At 39.5% G+C, this 23,235-nt stretch overlaps 1 protein-coding gene across 1 annotated transcript in view; it reads left to right on the top strand.

Annotated features, from left to right (window-relative positions):
* Positions 1–23,235, top strand: part of Smp_178730 (hypothetical protein) — a gene marked incomplete at its 3' end in the record, with an annotated part of 41,245 nt that overhangs the window by 6,007 nt on the left and 12,003 nt on the right. The window contains exons 3-8 of the mRNA XM_018797601.1: positions 1,947–2,176; positions 5,333–5,408; positions 8,469–8,549; positions 10,945–11,344; positions 11,399–11,421; positions 16,940–17,038. Coding sequence (XP_018652626.1) covers positions 1,947–2,176; positions 5,333–5,408; positions 8,469–8,549; positions 10,945–11,344; positions 11,399–11,421; positions 16,940–17,038 — 909 coding nt within the window. The remainder of the gene's footprint in view (positions 1–1,946; positions 2,177–5,332; positions 5,409–8,468; positions 8,550–10,944; positions 11,345–11,398; positions 11,422–16,939; positions 17,039–23,235) is intronic.

Below are 23,235 nucleotides of genomic sequence, written 5' to 3'. Positions count from 1 at the left end.
TATTTAGTGCAATACATCCAGATCAAGTGAGTTAATTACAACCGTCGGGGACTCGCAGTCCCGACTAGCCTACAGGGCCACCTTGCGGAGGAGGGTCAAGTAGCCTGAAACCCGGGTCCAGGGTTTCTGATGACCACCTCCAACCACCATCTTATCTCAATATATAGTGCACGCAGTGTCGAGCCACCTAGACTAGTGGCCACATTGCAACTTGATCGATAGCATTCGATCAGTACTAAGAAGGACTTGACACGCATGACATTGATCACCACACAGTGATCAATCAATTGTGATATGTTATTGGTATTCAACCTATTATATTATACGTCTTTGAAATGACAGTAATATTTGCCACTATGTCAATCTAAGAACATTTTGAAATATCGGCAAGTGAAACCGTAGCATATTCTTTCTGAGTATAATAGTTCGTTCCAAAGACGCATATAGTGTCATTCATTGCATAACCAACAAACGATAACCGTTTTTTTCTGGATCGACTTTAACACTATAGGATTCTGAAATTTCAACCTGGTAATGCCATTTACGTTTCTGGATGTTAGAATCAAAATTATCCGTTTTATTAATGGGTTATCATGCCCGATGTTGTGAAATCGCTTGCATTCTTCTATCAGCGTTTATGGTGTTGATTAAAATTTCCATGAAGTCGCTCCAGAAGACATACTCGAATTCCAACCCTATAGAGAGGTTGGAAAGCTTCAGTAAACACAAGTTACTTAGATTGTTTATATTTCAATGACAGCTAATTAGAGCGTTCAAACTTGTGGCTGACAATATTTAAGTGTTATAATTAATCATCTGACTCTCCAGAACGACAGAATGTTACGTTACTGTTTTTCTCGAAACTGAGCTCTCGAGGTAGTTTCGGTAGAATATGGTCACCATAACATATTTTCCTGTCATTTCTGCAGCTTGCGCACCAACAAATACTATTTTCTGGTACCATTCTGAGCACGTCTTTTCAGGATTTAATTATGGTATTGTGTTTTCTTTACTGCTGTTTTTTCATTTCTATAGTCCTTAATAGCTATACGCAATGATTCAACTGAACGAAAGCCCATAATCTAGACAAAATTATATATATATATATATATAGCATGGAAACTTAGTATTTTTTGGAATCGTCTGGCCACACCGGTTTTTTGTGAAAGGACTAATCAGATATTTCTCCTAGTGAAAATGCGAAACTTGTTCAGTATGTTAATAGTAGTGCGTACTACTTTGTTAGTCCGATCTCATCAGTTTTGGTGGTACTTCCACGCTACGTTCCTTCTGTGAATGACAGTAATCAGACCCAAGTAAATTGGAGTTCCATTTCTTTCATTCATTGTTTACATCCAGAAAATATGTTTTAAACTTTTAAGAAGGAATCATATATGGGAGAAATTAGCTTTATATTTACTATGATGATTAGACTAATGGGAGTTGATTCTGTCAGTAGCTTGAGTAAAAAAACTAGCTTTCTCTGTATGAATCTGTATCGAATTTATGAACTGGCCTTATTGTAATTTCTTTAAACAATGGAAAACCAAACATTATCACTGCACACTACACTTATGCCACTGATGTTTTTCAAAATATCCTAGTAAATGTGTTAATGCCTATGGAAACTCGCGTTTTTTGGCAATTGTAACAAACTGGTAATATTGGTGATTGTTATTTTCATCGTAATTCTTAGTTTGTTTCTTTTAAAATCACCTGCGATTTCATGCCATTTCGTACCGTAACACATAGGTTATCTTGGATTCCAACGTTAAAACCAAGTAAAGACATTAATAAAAATTACTTAACTCAGTTTTTTTTCTCGAGTCGATGACTGATGGACTGTTAGTTAATTAAATCATAATTACGTCATCACAAGTTTATGATCATGTTCATCCGGAATCTTAAGTAATTCCCGTCAAACATGTATTCTGAAACGATTTCAGGAGAATGCCCTCATATTTGGTTATCTTCGTACAATTGAAGGGTTGAATCTTTCTGGCCCATCATCAACATATCGAGATAATGAATTACGTGCAATCAGTCGTTACGCCCGTTATCGTCGTGTTCCAGGCGATATGTTGTTGTATCACGCTGGTGAATGGTGTGACTCTTGGTTTATTTTGATAAGCGGATCAGTATTGATTGAAAGTTCTATGTTCCTGCCTCGATCATAGTGAGTAATTCTGAGAAGATATAACAATTAATTTGACTTCCTTAATGTTATGTAATTAATTGTTGGTATCATGGTCTTCGTTTTTATTACGTCACTATTCTTATTGCCTTTTGTATGAGTTTGGTGAAGGCAATCGACTGAAAAAACCGTACACGGATTGCATGCTAGTTCGTTCATCTGCAATATTGAGGAAACTGATGTACTCCTCATGAGATTCAAACCCGTTTCGCAATCGGAGCCGTTACCTTTGAGTTGCTTTGTTTGCAACTGATCTATGGGACTGAATTGTTTATACACTTATTGATCATAAAATTATAACAAATTAATATTAGATAAAGTACACCAAAATTCCTAGCTGCATAGACTTGTGGCCATCCCGTAATTTGATTGATGGGATTCAGTCAGTACTCCTAACTAAATACTACGATTTGTTACTACTATCAAGTGATCAGTTAGCATAAACATGAATTCAATATCATGACTTGTGTTCAGCCACTTGGTTACTCATTATCCGCTGATACAATGACCTCTAATGGCCCTACCCCAGATATTTACATATGTAGATCACAACATCAAGTGTAAATACTATCAATTCAAATCGGGCTTTAATTAAATCTGTTTCATGTGTACATCAGGATTTATGATTTGTAAGGTTATCGTTGAAACTATTCCCCATTTATCGTATGCATTCTCATAATTTGGTCTTGAAATAGCATTATCCTAATCAATATTTACAAAAAAATTTAAGTGGCTGCTTGGCGTACTTTCAAGTATTATTGTATTTAATTCTCCTCGATATATTCGCACTGTTTTCTTAAATGGTATTTTCAGAAAAATTGAGTAAAACGCTACAGTTTCATAATTTAACTTCTTTCCACATGGAATATGTTAAAAATAGCTACTAGATTTCACCAGTATTGCTCAACCTAATAGACTTCCTGAAAATCTATGTTGGCTAACTTTAAAGAGGATAGATAAAAATGAGATGCAAATTGAACATAAACTTTCTAAATGATGAAAATTAGAGTTGAGTAGTAAAAAGATAAGGGGATTAAGATATGTAGTACATAAAAATAAGATGTTTTGTGCTTATCGAAGAGATTAACCGATGACTATCAAGTCTATTTTCGATAATGATGAATTCATAAGACAATGCTGGGACAGGTTACTGGGCTTCCAAGTTACCCCATGTCTCCCCCAATATTGTCGATACCTTTAGGTGGATTATGGCAACTACTGTAAAACCGAATCAGAAAATATCATATGATCTTTATGAGTGTCGTGATATTTAATGGAGTAAATAATACGGAATTATGTTTCAGTAACTGATGCATTAGTTAAGATATACATATCATACAGTTCTCCCTAACATGATTTGAAATGAACATCGTTTTGACCTGAACTAAATGACAGAAATTTTCGTATAATAATCATCTAATAATTGGTTTAATTATCCATAACATCATAAGTCTTGTTTGGGATGATGAGTCCCCAAAACTCACTTGGTAAATGCATTATTTTTTTAATTCTATTTTAAAAATTCTAATTTCTTATTTTCTCGCCAAAAGCATTCATTTTCACCTTCATGCCGTATTTCCCACCTGGAAGGACCTTGAATGTCATTGTGATGTTTCCCGAGGACATTTTTATGCTTGAGTTGTGTTTGTTGTTGTTGTTCGAGCTTCTAAAAGGTTAGCAAGTGTGATAATAATAACAATAATCATGACTGGTAAGATGTGTAGAACTCCGCCTGTAGCTCCACCGGGGGCTACTGCCGGTCACAAGCCCGGGTAAAGGAGGAGGGTTAGGCATGGGGTTAGCGACCCCATCCCGTAGAAAACCAACTCGCTAAAAAAACGCTAACCAGAAAAAAAATTATTCAAACCACTTAAACTCTGCCCTGGGAGTAGAAGGAATAATTATGACGTCTCATGATGAAAGCCGAGTTCCTTCGGAAGTCATGAGGCCGATGCACCTTCTAACAACCAGAGCAACAATTTTTATAGGTACATGGAATCTCCGTACAATGTGGGAGACCGGAAGAGTCTTCCAAATTGCTGCAGAAATGAGAAAATACAATCTGGAGGTGCTTGGAATCAGTGAAACACATTGGACGCAGGTTGGACAACAACGACTATCTTCAGGGGAACTTCTGTTATACTCCGGTCATGAAGAAGAAAATGCCCCACATACACAAAGAGTTGCATTGATGCTGTCCAGAAAAGCACAAAATGCACTTATTGGATGGGATGGGAATCTCATGGACCAAGGATCATCAAAGCCTCCTTCAAAACAAAGAGAGAGGGCATTACAATGAACGTCATCCAATGCTATGCACCTACCAACGACTACGATGAAGACGCTAAAGATCAATTCTACGATAGGCTTCAGTCGATCTTCGAGAAGTGCCCAACCAAGGACCTGACCATTCTGATGGGAGATTTCAATGCCAAGGTTGCAATGGACAACACTGGATACGAAGACGTCATGGGACGACATGGACTGGGTGAAAGGAACGAAAATGGTGAGAGATTTGCAAACCTATGTGCCTTCAATAAACTGGTCATAGGTGGCACCATATTCCCACACAAAAATATACACAAAGCCACTTGGATTTCACCGGATCACACTACACAAAATCAAATCGACCATATCTGCATCAACAAAAAGTTCAGGAGGACAATGGAGGATGTGAGAACCAGGAGAGGAGCTGATATAGCATCCGATCATCATTTGCTGGTCGCCAAGATGAAACTAAAACTTAAGAAGCACTGGACAACAGCGCGGACAACATCACACTCACTTGAAATTCCAAAGGCCAAAGGAGAAAAGGAAGACCAAAGAACACATTACGCCGAGAAACGGAGACAGACATGAGAAGAATGAACAAAAACTGGATAGAACTAGAAGGGAAGGCCCAGGACAGAGTGGGTTGGAGAATGCTGGTCGGCGGCCTATGCTCCATTGGGAGTAACAGGCGTAAGTAAGTAAGTAAGATGTGTAGACAAAATAAGTTTAGGATATAATCGTAGAACCTGATGAGAAATTATTGAAAAGAATATTCTTTGTTCATATAATTGTGTTTTAATATGATGGGAATTTTTCAGCGACTTATATATATATATATAGTTAGCTTTTGGTGTTCTTTATTCACAGTTTTGGGACCCGTACAAATGGAAATTTTTATCGCCGTAATGACTGTCTTGTCCTCGAACCATCTGATCTTGTTGTGGTGAGCTATCATTTTTGTTTTCTTTTCCTGTATTTTTATCAGCTTATCACCTTAAATTCCATCTGTGTCTCCATTTGAAATGATGTCTAAATCTATCTATTGAAATTAAATTATCAATCACTGCAGTCAACTTTCAATCAGTTAGTCCATTTCTCGAATTTATTACTTTTGGCAGGGTTTGCGTAGTTGGATAATTAATATCAACACCCTTACTGTCATATGTGGTAATTCGGATGTATAAATTACCTTCACAACTAATCTGACTGCTACTCAGTTTGAATACTTGACACAGTAACGCAGCATAAGTTGCCACTATCCACAGCGATCTTTCAACCTGGTCAAATCAAAGATAACTCAGAAAGTTTATTGTAATGTTGACCGAAAACATTTCAGCGTGAATCGCATGGGTGGTTTTAGAAAAATTATTGTCTTTGAGAATCAGCCATTCAGGATGCCCTTTACAGACATGAGGTTTAAAAATTTCTAAATGGATGTTTGAATAATTTTTTTTACCTAACCCTGATCAATGTTTTGAAAAATACAACATTTTTCAGTAGTTCCGGATTCATCGTTTGTATAAATTTATCATAACTATCCACATAAGTTTTTATAAAAATGTCGTTATATAAGATATATTTTGTTAACTGGTTGGTGACAAATAAATTCATTTTTATTTTTGGTATGTTAGTTTCTACTTAGTTCTATAAGACAAATTATCACAATTTCATGGAAAGAAAATAATGACAAACGTTAATAACGAACAGCTTCGCTGATCGGCGTCTTAAAAATTTCACGTTTAAAAAACGGGTTTATTCAACAGAAATTGTCAATTTATCTAGAGCGTACATAATCATACAAGTCTGCTTTGCATTTATGAACTTTATATGGTACTTCCAGAAGGATCGTTACGTGCATTCTTCTTTATGAAATGGATGTGCTTTTTCGTAATAGTAATAATTGGTGATTGATAATAACAATTTCAATAGTGGTAATAATAATACTAATGGTAATATTGATAATAAAAAGAATAAACTTCTTTCACATTATTAAGCGAACATATTATTACATTTCTCCGTACTTTTAGTGACGTAGATTCTACTGAAATGATGTACAGTTATTGCTTTTTCAATATTAGAGGAAACGTTTCTGGTGGAAAAATGCTTGACATTTGAGGACATTTTGCTTACAAATATGCTGATTATTCTTTGGTTTTAAATTGTATAGATGTGAATCGGGAGTTACATTTTTATAATTTATTCTAAAATTACTAAATCATCTCATTCTAGCGGCCTTATTTGTTATTTGTTTGCTTCAAGATATTTATCATTTTCTACTGTATCTGCAATCCGATTGACTTGTTGTTTGATGACTATTTGATTCATATTTGTTCAATTTATCGACATGTCTCCTAATTGCAAATCGACTTAGGTGGCAAGTTCCTAGAAATACTATGGCTTTCCTATTGCTATTTCTGTTATATCCTAGCGAAGACATAAGTACGGGTAATTTCCGGGAGCTATTAATGGACGATTATTCTGTATATATGCCCTGGTACGGCCGAGAGTGGGGAGAGTCCGCTCTCCCTCTCCAAATGCTCTCACATGGCCAGCGAATATATAGCCTCTGCCAGGGAAGTCCTACTCACTGCCTTCTCGTGACGGGGGTGTTGTTTACGAAATTGAGAGGACGAAAAGCGAATGTCCGACGCTTTAACCAGGTTGGTGGACAAGGCGAGTCCACCTAGGGGAGTTGGAGAATCCTGATTCCAAACCAATGATGCACATGGGCTCCAGTATCCTGAGGGAACAAATGGCGTACGAATCAATCGTTGATCACCGGCTATCATGGGACTGCATCTCCTCACGATGCTCCACTGCCTTGTGGATCAGATCTTTAGGTCAAAAGCTCCGAGTGTGGCCCCCTAAGAAAACCACCTGCTTCAGTTTGGGCACCTGGGCAGTATCACAGCCCTCAAGCAAATCGAATATGATTTGTGCGGCGCATATTTATCTGGTGCTTCCTTGTACCAATATTTATGTGTTTAAATAAATAAATTGGGTAATTAGATTGTGTATATCTATATTTATCTTATTATAAGCTTGATTTTGACCTATGAATTATTATTATACGATTTACTGTTCCTAAATTATATTCAGTTTATTGATTATTGTATCCCACATTCACAGCCACATTTGGCTTGATCTTGTACAAATATTATTTTCTATTTTATGGTGTGATGCGGTCTGTCTGTCTGTCTGGTATATAAACCGAGTATGTTTGAAATAAATGATTCGCATAGCAGAAGCTGCAATTGGTGTTCTGCACTCAATTGGAAGGGCTAGGAGGACACGGGGCCAATAAGGACGCTAGACTGCTCATACCAGTTGAACGTCATTGATTTGGCACAGTGTTAATATTAGACAAGTCGTATTTCGATTGGTGGATAATTCACGTGATAAAAAGCCGGACATAAAATCACAACAAATTGGCATACGTCCTATTTTTTTATAAAGTCATAACGAATCGGAGACGGCTTTTTGTAAAGCCACAACAATATCTACCAGTTTTTTTGTTCTCAGTTATCTTACCGTCAATCTATTAATCTATTTTTTCCTTTATATAGTGCTCCCTTCAGGTAATACAATTCATTGTATCAACTACAGTAAACTGATTTCATTTGGTTGCTACCTCCTTTGTTTCAAATGGAATCGAATCATTGTATTTGTTTGTAGATAACAGTAAAATCATTTCTAAATCTTAAGAATGATTACTTCATTGTTTGTTCATATATAGCCAAATGATCTGTTTCTAAGTTTCTAAGAATGATCTTGCTAGGGAAAAGCTGCGTGCATTGGTTTTAATGATAATAGGTAAATAATTAGCTAAGCATAAGTTTCTTCTTCATACTTTATGGATAAGTCATCTCTGTTAGATCAAAGTGTTTGTATGAAGAAGTCATGTTCTGTCTAAAAATTTAACGCCCTAACTACATAATTGCTTTCATCATATGCATCCTCATTCAATGTTTAAAAATTGTTTTATATTTTTATTTTACTAAAGATCGATTATTTGGACAATTATAGTTTACCCATATCGTTTACTGATACGCATCGTCTGGCAGTGGCTCCGTACAAGCATAGAGTAAGTTTCATTAAGTTCTGTACTTTTTCATGAATCATTTACTTTGAGTGATACAAATTGTGAAATTTATATCATCTCTCTCGAACCTGTTCACTTACATTAGTTTTACTGTCGTGTTCGAAAATTCTTGGATAAACTTTGTGTTCTTATGTTACTAGGTTTTTACAATTTTCTCATTTGGATGTGTTATGATCGTCCACAACACCAAAACGACATATTTGTTTGATTGAGATCATGAACCGATTGATGTTAGACCACCTTTGAAAACCGGGAAGCATTAGACGACCGTTTCGTTCTAGTATGAGACTCCAAAGCAGTGCGCATCCAAGGTCCTGATCGTGAGATCTCAACTCATGACCTTCCGTCTTACGCGCAAACACTTAACCTCTAGACCACTGAGCTGGTATCCAAAGGTGTTAATATCTAGCTTCAACCAATCCACGAAATCGTGCGACCATCTTCCATTGTTTGAGGTAGATAACTTTCTCTACCTGACATGGATTGTCTCCACTGGTCACAGCTTCTCACTAGAACTCCGAGAATGACCTCTCGAAGCTAGTCACTAGTGAACACATGGTAATTATCAGTTTGGTGTTGTTGAGATTGTTGGTCGCGCAATTTTGTGGATTGGTTGAAGTTGGACATGAACACCGTTGGATACCAGCTCAGTGGTCTACAGGTTAAGTGTTTGCGCGTAAAACGGAAGGTCATGAGTTGGGATCTCACGATCAGGACCTTGGATGCGCACTACTTTGGAGTCTCATATTAGAACGAAACAGTCGTCCAGTGCTTCCCGGTTTTCAAAGGTGCTCTAACATCAATCGATTCATGATCTCAATCAAAAAATTAACAATCTCTACAACCCCATACTGAAAACGATATGTCTCAGTGCTTTTAGGAGGTGATTTGGTACTTAATTCTCCCAGCCTTCACCCAATAGACCGCCTTCTCGAACCCACTCTAGCTATTTCACTTTGGGCAACTCAGTAATATCACTAGTCATATCACTTCTACTTGACTCACATACGGTGATTAGTCTTATGTTGATTGGGTTGATTAGCATGCTAATGTTAATAACCTTCGTGATAAATTTTGATTGATTACATTCATCTCGTATTTTTATATTTCATCTGTTGTTCTTTTTGGATAATTTATATGACTTGTCAGTTTAGGTACTTGGCTTATCTCGACTTAACTCAGCCATTTGTGTAATATCACCTACTGTTTATAAGCCAAAGCGATGACGACTTTTCTCTTTGATTAATTCTCTTCACAAATCAATTTTTACTTATAACTTCATAATTTTAGGAATATATTACCAGCAAAAGGTAATGCTTTTTTCGGAATCACATTAGATTTTACAACGTGCTAATTTTTATATTGATTCTGTAACAGTTGTTATTATTATGAAGTTTATGGTTCATTCAAATTTTAAATAACATGTTATTCAAGTTCTTAGCGGTTTTTATTAATTTATTCATCAGGTACAGGGATCCGTGTACTTGACCTCAATCCACTTTTAGTTTCATGAGGCTAGTGATACTACGCGATTAGACGAATCAAAGTGGCTGTAGCGCAGTTCTAATCTGAAATCGGGTGACCGAAATTCGAAAGCCTTAATCATTAAGCTACTGCTCCACATATTTTATCGTACAAATTTTTATGCTTTTATGATACTGTATACTGGTAATTTCTTTGCTAATTGTTAAACAATGGTTGGGAGTGTTCATATTTCACGTACGAATACTATTTCGACTCCACAAATACGTAATTTTTTTCAGCCAAATAAGTAATGGTATCGCTAGCCATCATATGAACACATGGAAACAGTGTATCTCAAAGCCAAATAGTAATATGGTGTGGGTTACTTATATCCACATGAGTAGTATATAACGATGGTCGGGCATTGAGTGTATTTTAGTAGAAGATCGATAACGAAAGAACGGGAATGAAACACGATTGGTATGAAAATGCATGAACAATAATAATCGGAGACTATGGACTGACATTTGCAGAAGGAACGATCAAGATTGAGACAATTGATTGATAATTTGCAAATTTACAATTTACTGTATGGTTCTCATATTTTAGTGAGATATTCTGTAATTTTGTGCTTCATACATTCGGTTGTCCCCACTCGTGTTCTTATTCACTACAGTACCACTAATCTGTATTTGATTAAATGAGTTACATTGCATTTGAGAATTATTTTCACTGATTTCGAATGACTAAACTTTGGCATAACTCTGAAGTATCGCTGAAAATGCATGTTATGAATACTTGGTTATTATTTATTGTCCATACAGCTTGTGTCTAGTTTGTAATATTTATTGACTATTTCTTACTCGAAATGTACTCAACATTTATTTAATCATTTTAATAACTTTTTTATTAGTATTCTTTAGATCGTACACCGGTCTCATTCAATAATAATGATAATGATACTTCACGTGAAATTTTATCAAATGATCGTTATTCGGAATCGTCTCATAGTATCAGCTCGTCATTAAAAATCTCATCTTTGCTAAATCCTGACCAAAGTAAAGACCATAGACAAGCTATCAGGAGTACACAGAAGGCTGATGCTATTAATTCATTGAAATCATTATATTTAAGTGACACATCATCTACTCACTCTTTTAGTTCTGGAGGCGTTCAAAATGATTCAAGTCATGGACGTTCATCTCATTCGTTCGTTTTAAAATCGCCAGAAAAACTTAACAAAAAGATAGGTTATAACTATCCTAAATGGTATAAGACTGGATCAGACAACAGTCATTGTATGGATTCTGAAGGTGATGATGATGATGATGATGAGGAGGAGGAGGAGGAGGAGGTGGAGGATGAAGAACTTGAATCAAGTAGTCATGAGGTTTGTACTGTCTTTAATTTCAAAGTGTGCTTATCCGGCTTTGTTTCTGGATTTCCTCTAGCATATATTCCAACTACTTGTAATCCATTTAGTCCGTGATATGTATTTCTTTAGATACTTCCTGATCTTAGAGTTCTTTACATGTGTGGATTTATTTGTTTACTTAAATACATAAACATTGGTACAAGGAGGCACCAAATATATATGCTCCACAATTCGTCGTTCGATTTGTGTGCGGACTTGAATACTACCCGAGTGCCCAAACCGAAGCAGGTGGTTTTCTTAAAGGACCACACCCCGAGCCTTTGACCTAAAGGCCTGATCCACAAGACAGTGAAGCAACGTTGGGAGATTCAGTCCTATGGTAGCTAGTTCACTGCTTTCTCGTGGCAGGGTTGTTGTTTACGAAATTGAGAGAATGAAAAACAAATGTCCGGTGCTTTAACCGGGTTGGTGGAAACGGAAAGTCCACTTAGGGGGGTTGGAAAACCCTGATTCCAAACCAATGATGCACATGGGCTCCAGTATCCTGAGGGAACAAATGGCGTATAAACCAATTGTTGGCCACCGGCTACCATGGGACTGCATCTCCTCACGATGCTCCACTGCCTTGTGGTTCAGACCTTTAGGTTAAAAGCTTGGGCTGTGACCTCCTAGGAAAATCACCTGCTTCGGTTTGGGCACCCGGACAGTATCACAGCCCACACACAAATAAAATGATAATTACTGAAAATACTATTCACGCTTCGATTAAAAGTCAAACAATTCACATTATTATTATCATTATTTTAACTACGTCACTTATTCACTCTCTTTTATTCTCACCTTCTGTATCGTTATTTTTCAACTTATACAACAGCTCGCCTATGGTGGAAACTCTGTTCTATTTAAACGATCTCAAGTCACTGACTGATCGAAAGTGAATGCTTCCACCGATTACGAATACTGAACCAGTCTTTCTGAAACCACGTCCATCATTAAAACTGGCTTCCTTTAACGTTCGCACGCTAATGCAGATCAGACAACAGATAGGGCTGGCTATGTCTTTAGGAAGTCTTAATATTGACGTCTGTTGTCTATCCGTGATCCGTATTCAAGACTGTAGTGAAGTACTACAAATTCACTCTCCATCTGTCGCTTTGGAAAGTTTATTTCACGTGCGTTTATTCGGGGACCCTGTGGCATCCTCGTCTGGTCCCGCTGGCGTTGGTGTCGCACTAAGCACTAGAGCTGAGGCAGCACCAATCGATTGGATCCCCATTAACAGTCGGTCATGTGCTGTTAGATTAGAAAGCTCCATCAAAGTGAGAAGAAATCGGCGTGAGAAATGATGTCTTCTAGTCATCTCCGTCTATGCTTCAACAGATTGCAGCCCGGATGCAATCAAGGATGAGTTTTACCACCAGTTAACAGTTCTTCTCCAGAAAGCGCGTTCGACAGATATTGTAGTACTAGCCGGAGACTTGAATACACAAGTCGGGCGTCTAGGCTTAGAAGAGAGTCGTTTAGGTGGCCGGTGGGGACTTGTTGGTCTCAGGACAGATAACGGGGACCGTCTACTGCAACTATGTACAGACTACAACTTGTTTCTGGCTAGCACTAACTTCCGGCATAGTCATCGCCGGTGTGCCACCTGGCGTCCTCCCTCTGCATCCCAAGCCTGGACTCAGATTGATCACGTCAGCTACCGCTGGCGTGGTTGTGTACAAGACTGCCGCTCATTTTGGAGTACCTATCTGGAGTCTGATCATGCCCTGGTCTGCACCAATCTTACCTTACTTTTCAGTGGCTGGAGAATTGACCGCCACCAACGGATTTATGTCAGCGAATTGGTTGCAGATTCTGTTGCAACTAAACATCAAGTCGTGTTAGGTTCAAGGCTAGTTGCCATTCCACTGGAAAGTATAGATGAGCATTGGTTGCAACTGCATGACGCCATGAAAATGGCGAGTAAAGTCGCTTGTGGCTTCGCGAAACGTCCTGCTTATAAGCACTGAGTTTCTTCTGGCTCCTTACAACTGATCGAAGCCCGTCGGTCTACTCCGGGTGGCCGTGAGTTTGACCACAAACGAAGGCTGTTACGTAATGAAATTGTGCAAAGCTTGCGTAAGGACCGAGAAGCCTGGTGGTCGATGCGTGCTAATGAGATGGAAGCAGTAACTGCATCTGGTAACTGCCGGAAGCTCTTCCAACTCATCCGAGCCACTGGCAGCAAGAAGTCTGGTGTGAGTGAGACAATCTGTGAGGATGACGGGATGCCAATCACTAACATCTGTCGACGTCTTGGACGATGGGCGGAATTCTTCGAAGGGCAGTTCAACTGGCCTGCTGCTCCGGCAACATCGATCAGACTGTTCTGCCGTCCATGGCCTGCGACGACTGCTCCACCGAATGAGGCGGATGTCCGCAAGGAACCCCAACTGTTGAAACACTACAAATCACAGGGCCCAGATGACTTACCTCCGGCTCTTTTTAAAGATGGTGGTGACTTTCTGACTAAGGAACTGACGGTGTTGTTTACAAAGGTTTGGGAGCAAGAAAGTGTTCCAACATCATGGAATGAGTCGATAGTCGTCCCTATCTTTAAAAAGGGTTCACGTTGTTCCTGTAACAACTATCGGGAAATAAGTCTACTTCCGATTGCGTCCAAACTATTGGCTTCTATCATTCTTCGTAGGTTGTTTAAAACCCGAGAACGATTGACTCGCGAGGAGCAGGCTGGTTTTCGTTCTGGTCGAGGATGCATTGATCATATATTCACCCTCCGCCAAACGTTAGAACACTGTCATACTTATCGCAGGCCAGCAATCGTAGTGTTTCTTGATATCAGGGCTGCCTTCGACTCGTTGGACAGGACTGTTCTCTGGGATTGTCTATTGAAGAAGGGTGTGCCTGAGAAGTTTATTAACATCTTAAAGGCCCTGTATACAAACACCTCAGACAGAATGAGGGCATACAACCACCTTTCTCCCTTGTTCCATTCAAGCAGTGGGGTTAGACAGGACTGCCCAATCTCACCATTCCTCTTCAACTTTGCCATCGACGACATTCTGCAAACAGCTCTGATGTATGTAAGTAATAGCGGTGTGGATCTGCTGCTTGGAGAAAGACTTCTCGACTTTGATTATGCGGATGATATTGTCTTGCTGTGCGATAATGCCCAAGGCATGCGATCTGCACTTAATCAGTTAGCAATTAGTGTCCGTAGGTATGGTATGTGCTTTGCACCCTCGAAGTGTAAAATACTTTTACATGACTGGAAGGGCCCTGAACCTTTACTCCCCCTGGATGGTGAGCAGATTGAAGTAGTTGAGAAGTTCGTGTATCTAGGTAGCTACATAAGTGCTAGTGGTGGCGTGAGTGATGAGATAGATGCACGTAAAATTCAAGCCAGAGCGGCTTATGCCAATCTGGGCCATCTTTGGCGCCTTCGTGATGTTAGTCTGGCTGTAAAAGGTCGGATATACAACGCGTCTGTGAGAGCAGTTTTGCTCTATGCTTGTGAAAACTGGCCTTTTCGAGTTGAGGGTGTTAGACGACTCTCTGTGTTTGATCATCGTTGTTGTTATAACTTGTGGCTGAGTGGATGCCCAGTTAATGTATGACGTGATAAGACCGCCAATCAGAGAGCAGCGAATTGTCGATTGGAACAGTGACACACGAAAACCGTACGAGCAGTCTAGAGCGGTTATCGGTTCTGCTTCTACCTAGCCCAGCCAGTTAAGTCCAGAACACCATTAACAGCCTCTGCAGTATGAATCCTTGTATTTCAAACATACTGAGTTTATATACCAAACAGACTGACCACATCGTACCCATAAAATAGAAAATAACATTTGTGCAAGATTTAGCCAAATGTGGCTGTGAATGTGGGAGGCAGCAATTAATAGACTAGGGATAACTCAAGAATGGTAAATTGTTTGATAATAGTTTAAAGTTCAAGATAAAGCTCATGATAAGAGGAACATGGATACGAATAGTTTAGTTATTTAGCGATATGGCTCATATGAGAAGTCATTGGCGATCCTGTCGTAACCTTCTTTTACTTACTTCATAAGAAATGGACGCGACCTTCTCCAACTGAAAGTATTTTTCTGGTTGTACCTTTCCGTTTTCTCGGACATTTGCTTTTCGTCCTCTCAATTTCGTAGACAACACCCCCACCCCGTGAAAGCAGTTAGTAGGACTTCCCTGACAGTGGCTGTATACGCGTGGCTATGTGAGGACATTTTGAGGGAGAGAACAGAATCTCTCCACCCTCGGTCGTACCAGGGTATTTGGGGGCCCTATCACCTCTGAAAAATATTGTGCAAGTTTTTTACGCTATCTGACCTACTAAATATCTGATCTTCACTGATCAATAGTGACCTCAGTTTCCCGCTTCAAATTCTCATGTTTTCTCATCAAACTTTCATCATCAACCTATCTTCTATCAGTTTCACTATCACTTTAATGTCATTTTGTTCTTTATTGTCAATCGTCAACTATTTATTCCGTTTTCCAAAAGCTGTTTTGTACAAGACTAGTTACTCTTCATGACCTGTTTGAGGTATTATTTTACGGTTATCTTTAATGATTTATTGCTGTAATGTTGTACCTATCACAGATTAAGAAACTGGACCCTGTAACAATACTCAATACAGAAATTGAAAACTGTCGTCTTTGGTTTACAGCCGTTATTTAATGATGTGTGTGTTATAACGGTCCTTTTCCTTTTACACGTATGTGGGTCGTTAATTTACCTTAGACGAATATCTAGACTAGATTCCCCACGCAGTGTCTACTCTACAGGACTTCAACACAACTCAGATCATAAACACGTGATTAGCCTGCCTAGAACTTATATATATTTCCACACCCAAACCCGACACAACCCAACAACAATGAACAATCATTCAATAATAATCATAATATGTAACAAGGATAGAGGAATATATAACACATCTAACACCTGGTAGGCTATCTACATTCCTGACTAAGCAGACAACCAATCATTATCATTCTCGCCCACACATCAGTGTGTCAATATATTAGCCAATCAACATTCACCATTGAATCACTTAACGGCAATTCTCATTTATGCTTTGTTTTTGATTTGTAATCTTGTTAATCTCTATCTTAAATATTCTACGTTTTTGTTTGAAAGTAAAACCTTTCATAACCATTACACTATTAGTTATGCATTAGTCTATGTATTCTTTTCTAATGCATTAGTTGCTGAAGTCACGTTGGTTGGACAACTAAATTAGGGAGTACCTATGAAAATCCCAGCATCAATTCATTGACCCATCGTCAACACAGTAATTACGTCTTAAGGTTTTGAGTTTGATTTCTGCCAGGGTTGTAGGTGCACACTGTTCAGTAATCTCGTACTAAAACAAAACATCTCCTGTAGTCGCGTACAACTTACAAGTGTTAGATAACTGAATCTCAATTTTTAACACTTATTATAACCTTTTATTCATGTATTACATAATTTTACTGCTTTTGTTTCACAACTTGATTTCTTATAAAATAGTCTATTCGTGATGCATTTTGGGAATCTATTCTTAAACTCCCATCAGATCGTACACAAGAAGATGTTGATTTATTGTTGGAAAATGTTGAACAATTGCCTGTAAGTATAAGAAACTAGTACTTCTTTTTACACGCTTGCCAAATCTATCTCTTAGCTATTTTTCATCAATACTATTGTCTCGTACAACATAATATAACTATATCCATCTTAAATGGTTTACTGTATACGTATAACAAGAACACATCAAACTGGTTTTACAGAAAATCCTAACACCTGTTTGACTTGTAATTTAGAAGCCATTGGTCGGAAAGAAGTTTGAAAATAGAGTTCTGTCCAACATTCTAGCATATCATCGATGCTCAGTTGTTTATTTGGGCTTATTGATTGATAATTATCGCCGACTCTCAAAGATCCACCAACCTGTATTCTCACAAACGCACTACTCAATGTCTCAGTCATTCAGATCATCCGTAGCTTTTTATGTCAACCACTTAACATTGTGATATTAAGAGTCTTTCATGTTACAGTATTCATGTTCTCAGACGTTAGAGGGGATTTCTGGATTCTGTTAGCTAAAGTAATGAAGGGATGGGCCGAAGAAATGATGTTTCTATCTTATTTCTACTGTGTATGAACTATTAGTTTTGTATTGTGGTATGTGCTACTTATGTCTACATAAGTAGTAATAACGCTAGTCAGGAATATAATGTCTGGCAGCAGATGACTTAGCCCTTCTATCCCATGCACAACAACAAATGCAGACAAAGCTAGCGGCCTTCTCAGCAGTAGGTCTCAACATTCAAAAGGAGTAAAACAGAATCCTGAATTGCAACACAGCAAGTACCAACAAAATCACACTTGATGATAAAATTTTGAATGTGGTGGGAGCCTTTTCATATCTGAGTACTATTATTGATAAACAACAATGATCGTATGCATATGTCAACGGACTATTTGTCAAAACAAGGCAACGTTTCTGCAGTTTAAGAATATCTGGTACTAAAAAAAATCATTCAAAATGACTGTCAGAATTTTCAACACAACCATAAAAATGGTCTTATTATTTGGAGCTGAAACTTAGAAAACTACCATCACCAAGAAGGTAGAGGCATTTGTGAACACGTGTCTGCTTAAAATATTCCACGTCCATTGATAATAGACTAGATGCCGACTGAGGAAGAAATAAAAAAGACGCTGCAAGTGGATAATACATATTACGAAAACCATCAAACTGCATCACAAAATAAATCGTTTTTTGGAATCCTCACAGATAAATGATAACTTACTTACTTACTTACGCCTGTTACTCCCAATGGAGCATAGGCCGCCGACCAGCATTCTCCAAACCACTCTGTCCTGGGCATTCCTTTCTAGTTCTATCCAGTTTTTGTTCATTCTTCTCATGTCTGTCTCCGTTTCTCGGCGTAATGTGTTCTTTGGTCTTCCTTTTCTCCTTTGGCCTTTGGAATTTCAAGTGAGGGCTTGCCTTGTGACGCAGTTGGGTGACTTCCTTAATGTGTGTCCTATCCACTTCCATCGCTTCTTCCTGATTTTTTTCTCCACTGGAATCTGGTTTGTTCTCTCCCGCAGTAGAATGTTGCTGATAGTGTCTGGCCAACGGATCCGAAGTATCTTGCGTAGACAGCTGTTAATAAACACTTGTATCTTCTAGATAATGGCTTTCGTAGTTCTCCACGTCTCCGCCCCATACAGTAGAACTGTCTTGACATTAGTATTGGAAATTCTAACCTTGGTGTTGGTTGACAATTGTTTTGAGCTCCAGATGTTTTTCAGTTGTAAATATGCTGCTCTCGCTTTGCCGATCCTCGCCCTCACATCTGCATCTGATCCACCATGTTCATCAATGATGCTGCCCAGATATGTAAAGGTTTCCACATTCTCCAAAGCTCCTCCGTCAAGTGTAATTTCATTGGTGCATTTTGTATTGTATCGGAGTCTCGCTTCTCCCTTTGTTTATATTGAGACCTACTGCTGCTGAGGCTGATGCTACACTGGTCGTTTTCTCCTGCATTTGCTGTTGCGTTTGTGATAGGATAGCCAGATCATCTACGAAGTCCAAATCGTCAAGCTGCATCATGTCTGTCCACTGTATCCAGTGCTTCCCTCCAGATGTTGAAGTCTTCATGATCCAGTCGATCACCAGGAGAAAGAGAAAGGGTGAGAGTAAGCAACCTTGCCTAACACCGGTCTTTACCTCGAATGAGTCGGTGAGTTGTCCTCCGTGGACGATTTGGCAGTTTAGTCCATCATAGGAGTTCCGTATGATATTGACTATCTTCTCAGGCACGCCGTAGTGTCGAAGAAGCCTCCATAGTGTTTTCCTGTCCACGCTATCAAATGCCTTCTCGTAGTCAATGAAGTTGATGTAGAGTGATGAATTCCATTCGATTGATTGTTCCACGGTGATACGTAGAGTTGCGATTTGGTCTGTACACGATCTATCCTTACGAAATTCAGCTTGTTGATCTCGAAGTTGGGCGTCCACGGAATCCTTCATCCTGTTTAACAATACTCTGTTGAAAACTTTACCTGGTATTGAGAGGAGAGTGATGCCCCTGTAGTTGTCACACTTGCTGAGATCGCCTTTCTTTGGTATCTTGGTCAGAAGTCCTTTTTTCCAGTCTATTGGTACTTGTTCTTCGTCCCAGATCTTACTGAAGAGGATGTGGAGTATCTTTGCAGTTGCTGTTACATTTGCTTTCAGTGCCTCTGCCGGGATGTTGTCTGGTCCCGCTGCTTTGCCGCTCTTGATTTGTCTAATGGCCATGCTGATCTCTTCAATTGTTGGTGGGCCAACATCGATTGGGAGGTCTGTGGGTGCTGCTTCGATGTTGGGTGGGTTCAGTGGAGCTGGTCGATTCAAGAGTTCCTTGAAGTGTTCTACCCACCTGTCTCGTTGTTCTTCAATATCGGTGATTACTTTACCTTCCTTGCTTTTCACTGGTGTTTCTGGTTTACGGTAATTTCCAGCAAGTTTCTTTGTTGTGTCATACAGTTGTCTCATGTTTCCCTTTCTTGCAGCCTTTTCCGCTGTCATTGCTAAATCTTCCACATATGTACGTTTGTCGGTTCTGATGCTCCTCTTCACTTGCTTGTTTGCCTCTGTGTATTCGGCTTGTGCCTTGGCTTTTACTGCTCTTGTTCGGCTGATATTCATTACTGCCTTCTTGTTCCTCCTATCTTCAATCTGATCCAGTGTATCAACAGTGATTCATTCCTTGTGGTGGTGCTTCCTGTGGCCCAGAACCTCCTGACATGTTGGAACGATTGCCTCCTTGATACCTTTCCAGTTGCTCTCCATGGTAGTTCCCTCTCCATTGAGTAGATCATGGAAGGCCTGGAATCTGTTACTGAGGGCTATGTTGAATTTGTTGAGTTTGTCAGCATCTCGAAGAAAGGCCGTATTAAACTTTGTGATGTTGTCCGCGCCGTTGTCCAGTGCTTCTTAAGTTTTAGTTTCATCTTGGCGACCAGCAAATGATGATCGGATGCTATATCAGCTCCTCTCCTGGTTCTCACATCCTCCATCGTCCTCCTGAACGTTTTGTTGATGCAGATATGGTCGATTTGATTTTGTGTAGTGTGATCCGGTGAAATCCAAGTGGCTTTGTGTATATTTTTGTGTGGGAATATGGTGCCACCTATGACCAGTTTATTGAAGGCACATAGGTTTGCAAATCTCTCACCATTTTCGTTCCTTTCACCCAGTCCATGTCGTCCCATGACGTCTTCGTATCCAGTGTTGTCCATTGCAACCTTGGCATTGAAATCTCCCATCAGAATGGTCAGGTCCTTGGTTGGGCACTTCTCGAAGATCGACTGAAGCCTATCGTAGAATTGATCTTTAGCGTCTTCATCGTAGTCGTTGGTAGGCGCATAGCATTGGATGACGTTCATTGTAATGCAGTCAGTCAGTCAGTCAGCTACAACGTAGGACCAGACACATATATGCATCGGTCCAAGTTGCCATACCTCGTTAGCACAACAAGATCAACACCGGATTCATAGTAGTTAATTTAGTGTTGGTAGTAGTATATAAATTATAGGTTGTATATAAGGATATAGTATAGGAAGGAAGAGAGATATGAAGCAATTTTAGTCTCAAGGTTTAAGGGAAGATAAAGAGTGTATATACCTACGCCATTGTGATCGATTCTGAGCCATGTCACCTAGAGTCTCCAACCATTGGTTACGATAGTCACGCGGACCCCAACCAGGTAGTCTGCATCTGCCAACATGGCTCAGGCTAGAAGTTAGTGACTTCAAACACTGATGCCATGTTTTGGTTTGGCCGCCCCTAACTCTCTTCCAACCATCCCCAATACTAGTCATCATAGCGCGTCGTGGTAATCGGTGTTCAGGCATACGTAACACGTGGCCCAACCATCTCAGTCGATGAAGATTCATGACCTCATCAACTGATTTACCATCGTTCCCTAATACCCTGCGTCTAACCTCACTATTACTTACCCGGTTATCCCAGCAGATGAGAGCAATATTTCTAAGGCATCTGTGGTCAAATACTAGTAACCTACGAGTATCTTCTACTCTTAATGGCCATGTTTCACAGCCGTAAAGTAGAACAGAACGAACTGATGCGCAGTATACTCGTCCCTTAATTGATAGACGGATATCTCGTCTACGCCATAGGTGACGTAAGTTGGCAAAAGCCAAACGAGATTTTTGAATCCGTGCATAGATTTTGTCAGACACCAACCCATTAGGGCTGATCAGACTTCCAAGATAAGTGAAGTTGTCGACGCGTTCGACTACTTCACTCCCTATCCTTAGTTCAGGTGTTGACACAGGCCAGTCCTGGAGTAACAATTTACATTTGGATGGGGAGAAACGCATCCCAAACGTCTTGGCATTATTACTGAGTTCCAACAGAAGACTCAGCATTTTGCCAGCGTCTTCACCAAACAGGACTATGTCATCTGCGTATTCTAAGTCGCTTAGTGGTCCCCCTGGTAGGAGATCAATTCCTGTAGATTCAGTCGAAGAGAGTGTTATTTGCAGCAACAGGTCTATAATGAAGTTAAACAAAAACGGGGATAGTGGACAGCCTTGACGGACACCACCTGAGGTTGTAAAATCATATGACAGTTCGCTATAAGCTCTTACTCGACTAATAGTGTTCGAGTAAAGAGCCTTCACAAGGTTTATGTACTTCTCAGGTACACCTTTCAATGACAGACACTGCCACAGAACCTCTTGGTCTACGAAGTCAAATGCTGCTTTTAAGTCAAAAACTATCATTGTCGGACGCCGATAAGCATGTCTGTGCTCTAAAACTTGACGAATGGTGAATATGTGGTCGATACAGCCACGACCAGGTCTTAAGCCAGCCTGATTTTCTCGTGTTTGCAGTTCACGAGTCTTAGTTAGGCGCCCGATAATTATTGAGGCTAGTATTTTAGATGCTATGTTAGTCAGACTAATCCCTCTATGGTTATCACAGGATGATTTTGACCCCTTTTTATATATTGGGACAATCAGAGATTGTGACCAGTCAGATGGGATTACGTCCGTTTCCCAGATTTTAGCCAGAATATTAGTCAACCTAATCGCTAAAATTGGACCACCATATTTAAAGACCTCTGGAGCCAATCCATCAGGACCAGCTGCTCTTCCTCGTTTCAGATTAGTTATAGCCTTTTGAACTTCAAGTAGGGTCGGGGGGCCTACCTCAATGTTCCATTCAGGCTTTCTGGGAATAGTGGGTAGTTGTGCAGTAGCTGAAGGCCAACTAAACTGCTCCTTAAAGTGTTCCGCCCATCGTTCTAAACGTTTGGGTTGAGAGCAGATAAGGGTTCCGTCTTTTTCCGAGATTGTCTCACTTACACTTGACTTCTTAATTCCGGTTTCTTTTATTAGTCTGAATAGTTGCCTGGTGTTGCCTACAGCCGCTGCCTTTTCCATCTCTTTTGCTTTCGTTGCCCACCACTGCTCACGATCGTTCCTTAGACTTTTAGTTAACCTAGATCTAATTTGTTTACGCTCTTCGTCGTGTTCAGAGCCTGATGGGATGAGTTTACGCGAATCCATCAGTGAAATAGACTTAGAGGAAATCCACTGGTTTTTTGGAGCCCTATGGTTTAAATGACTAATAGATGTTACTGCTGTTTCCACAGCTGTTCGTATGTCTTTCCAAGCAGCATCTGGGTCAGTCTCGTTTACAGAACTGCCTAGATGTGAACTCAGTTGTTTCTGGAATTCGCATTTGGCTTTCTCGTCCTCCAGTTCAATCCTAATGGGTCTTCTTAGTGTACTTT

The sequence above is a fragment of the Schistosoma mansoni genome, chromosome 5, assembly GCF_000237925.1.
Source record: "Schistosoma mansoni strain Puerto Rico chromosome 5, complete genome".
In the NCBI taxonomy this organism is placed as follows: Eukaryota; Metazoa; Platyhelminthes; class Trematoda; order Strigeidida; family Schistosomatidae; genus Schistosoma; species Schistosoma mansoni.
This window is presented reverse-complemented; position numbering and strand designations above follow the sequence as displayed.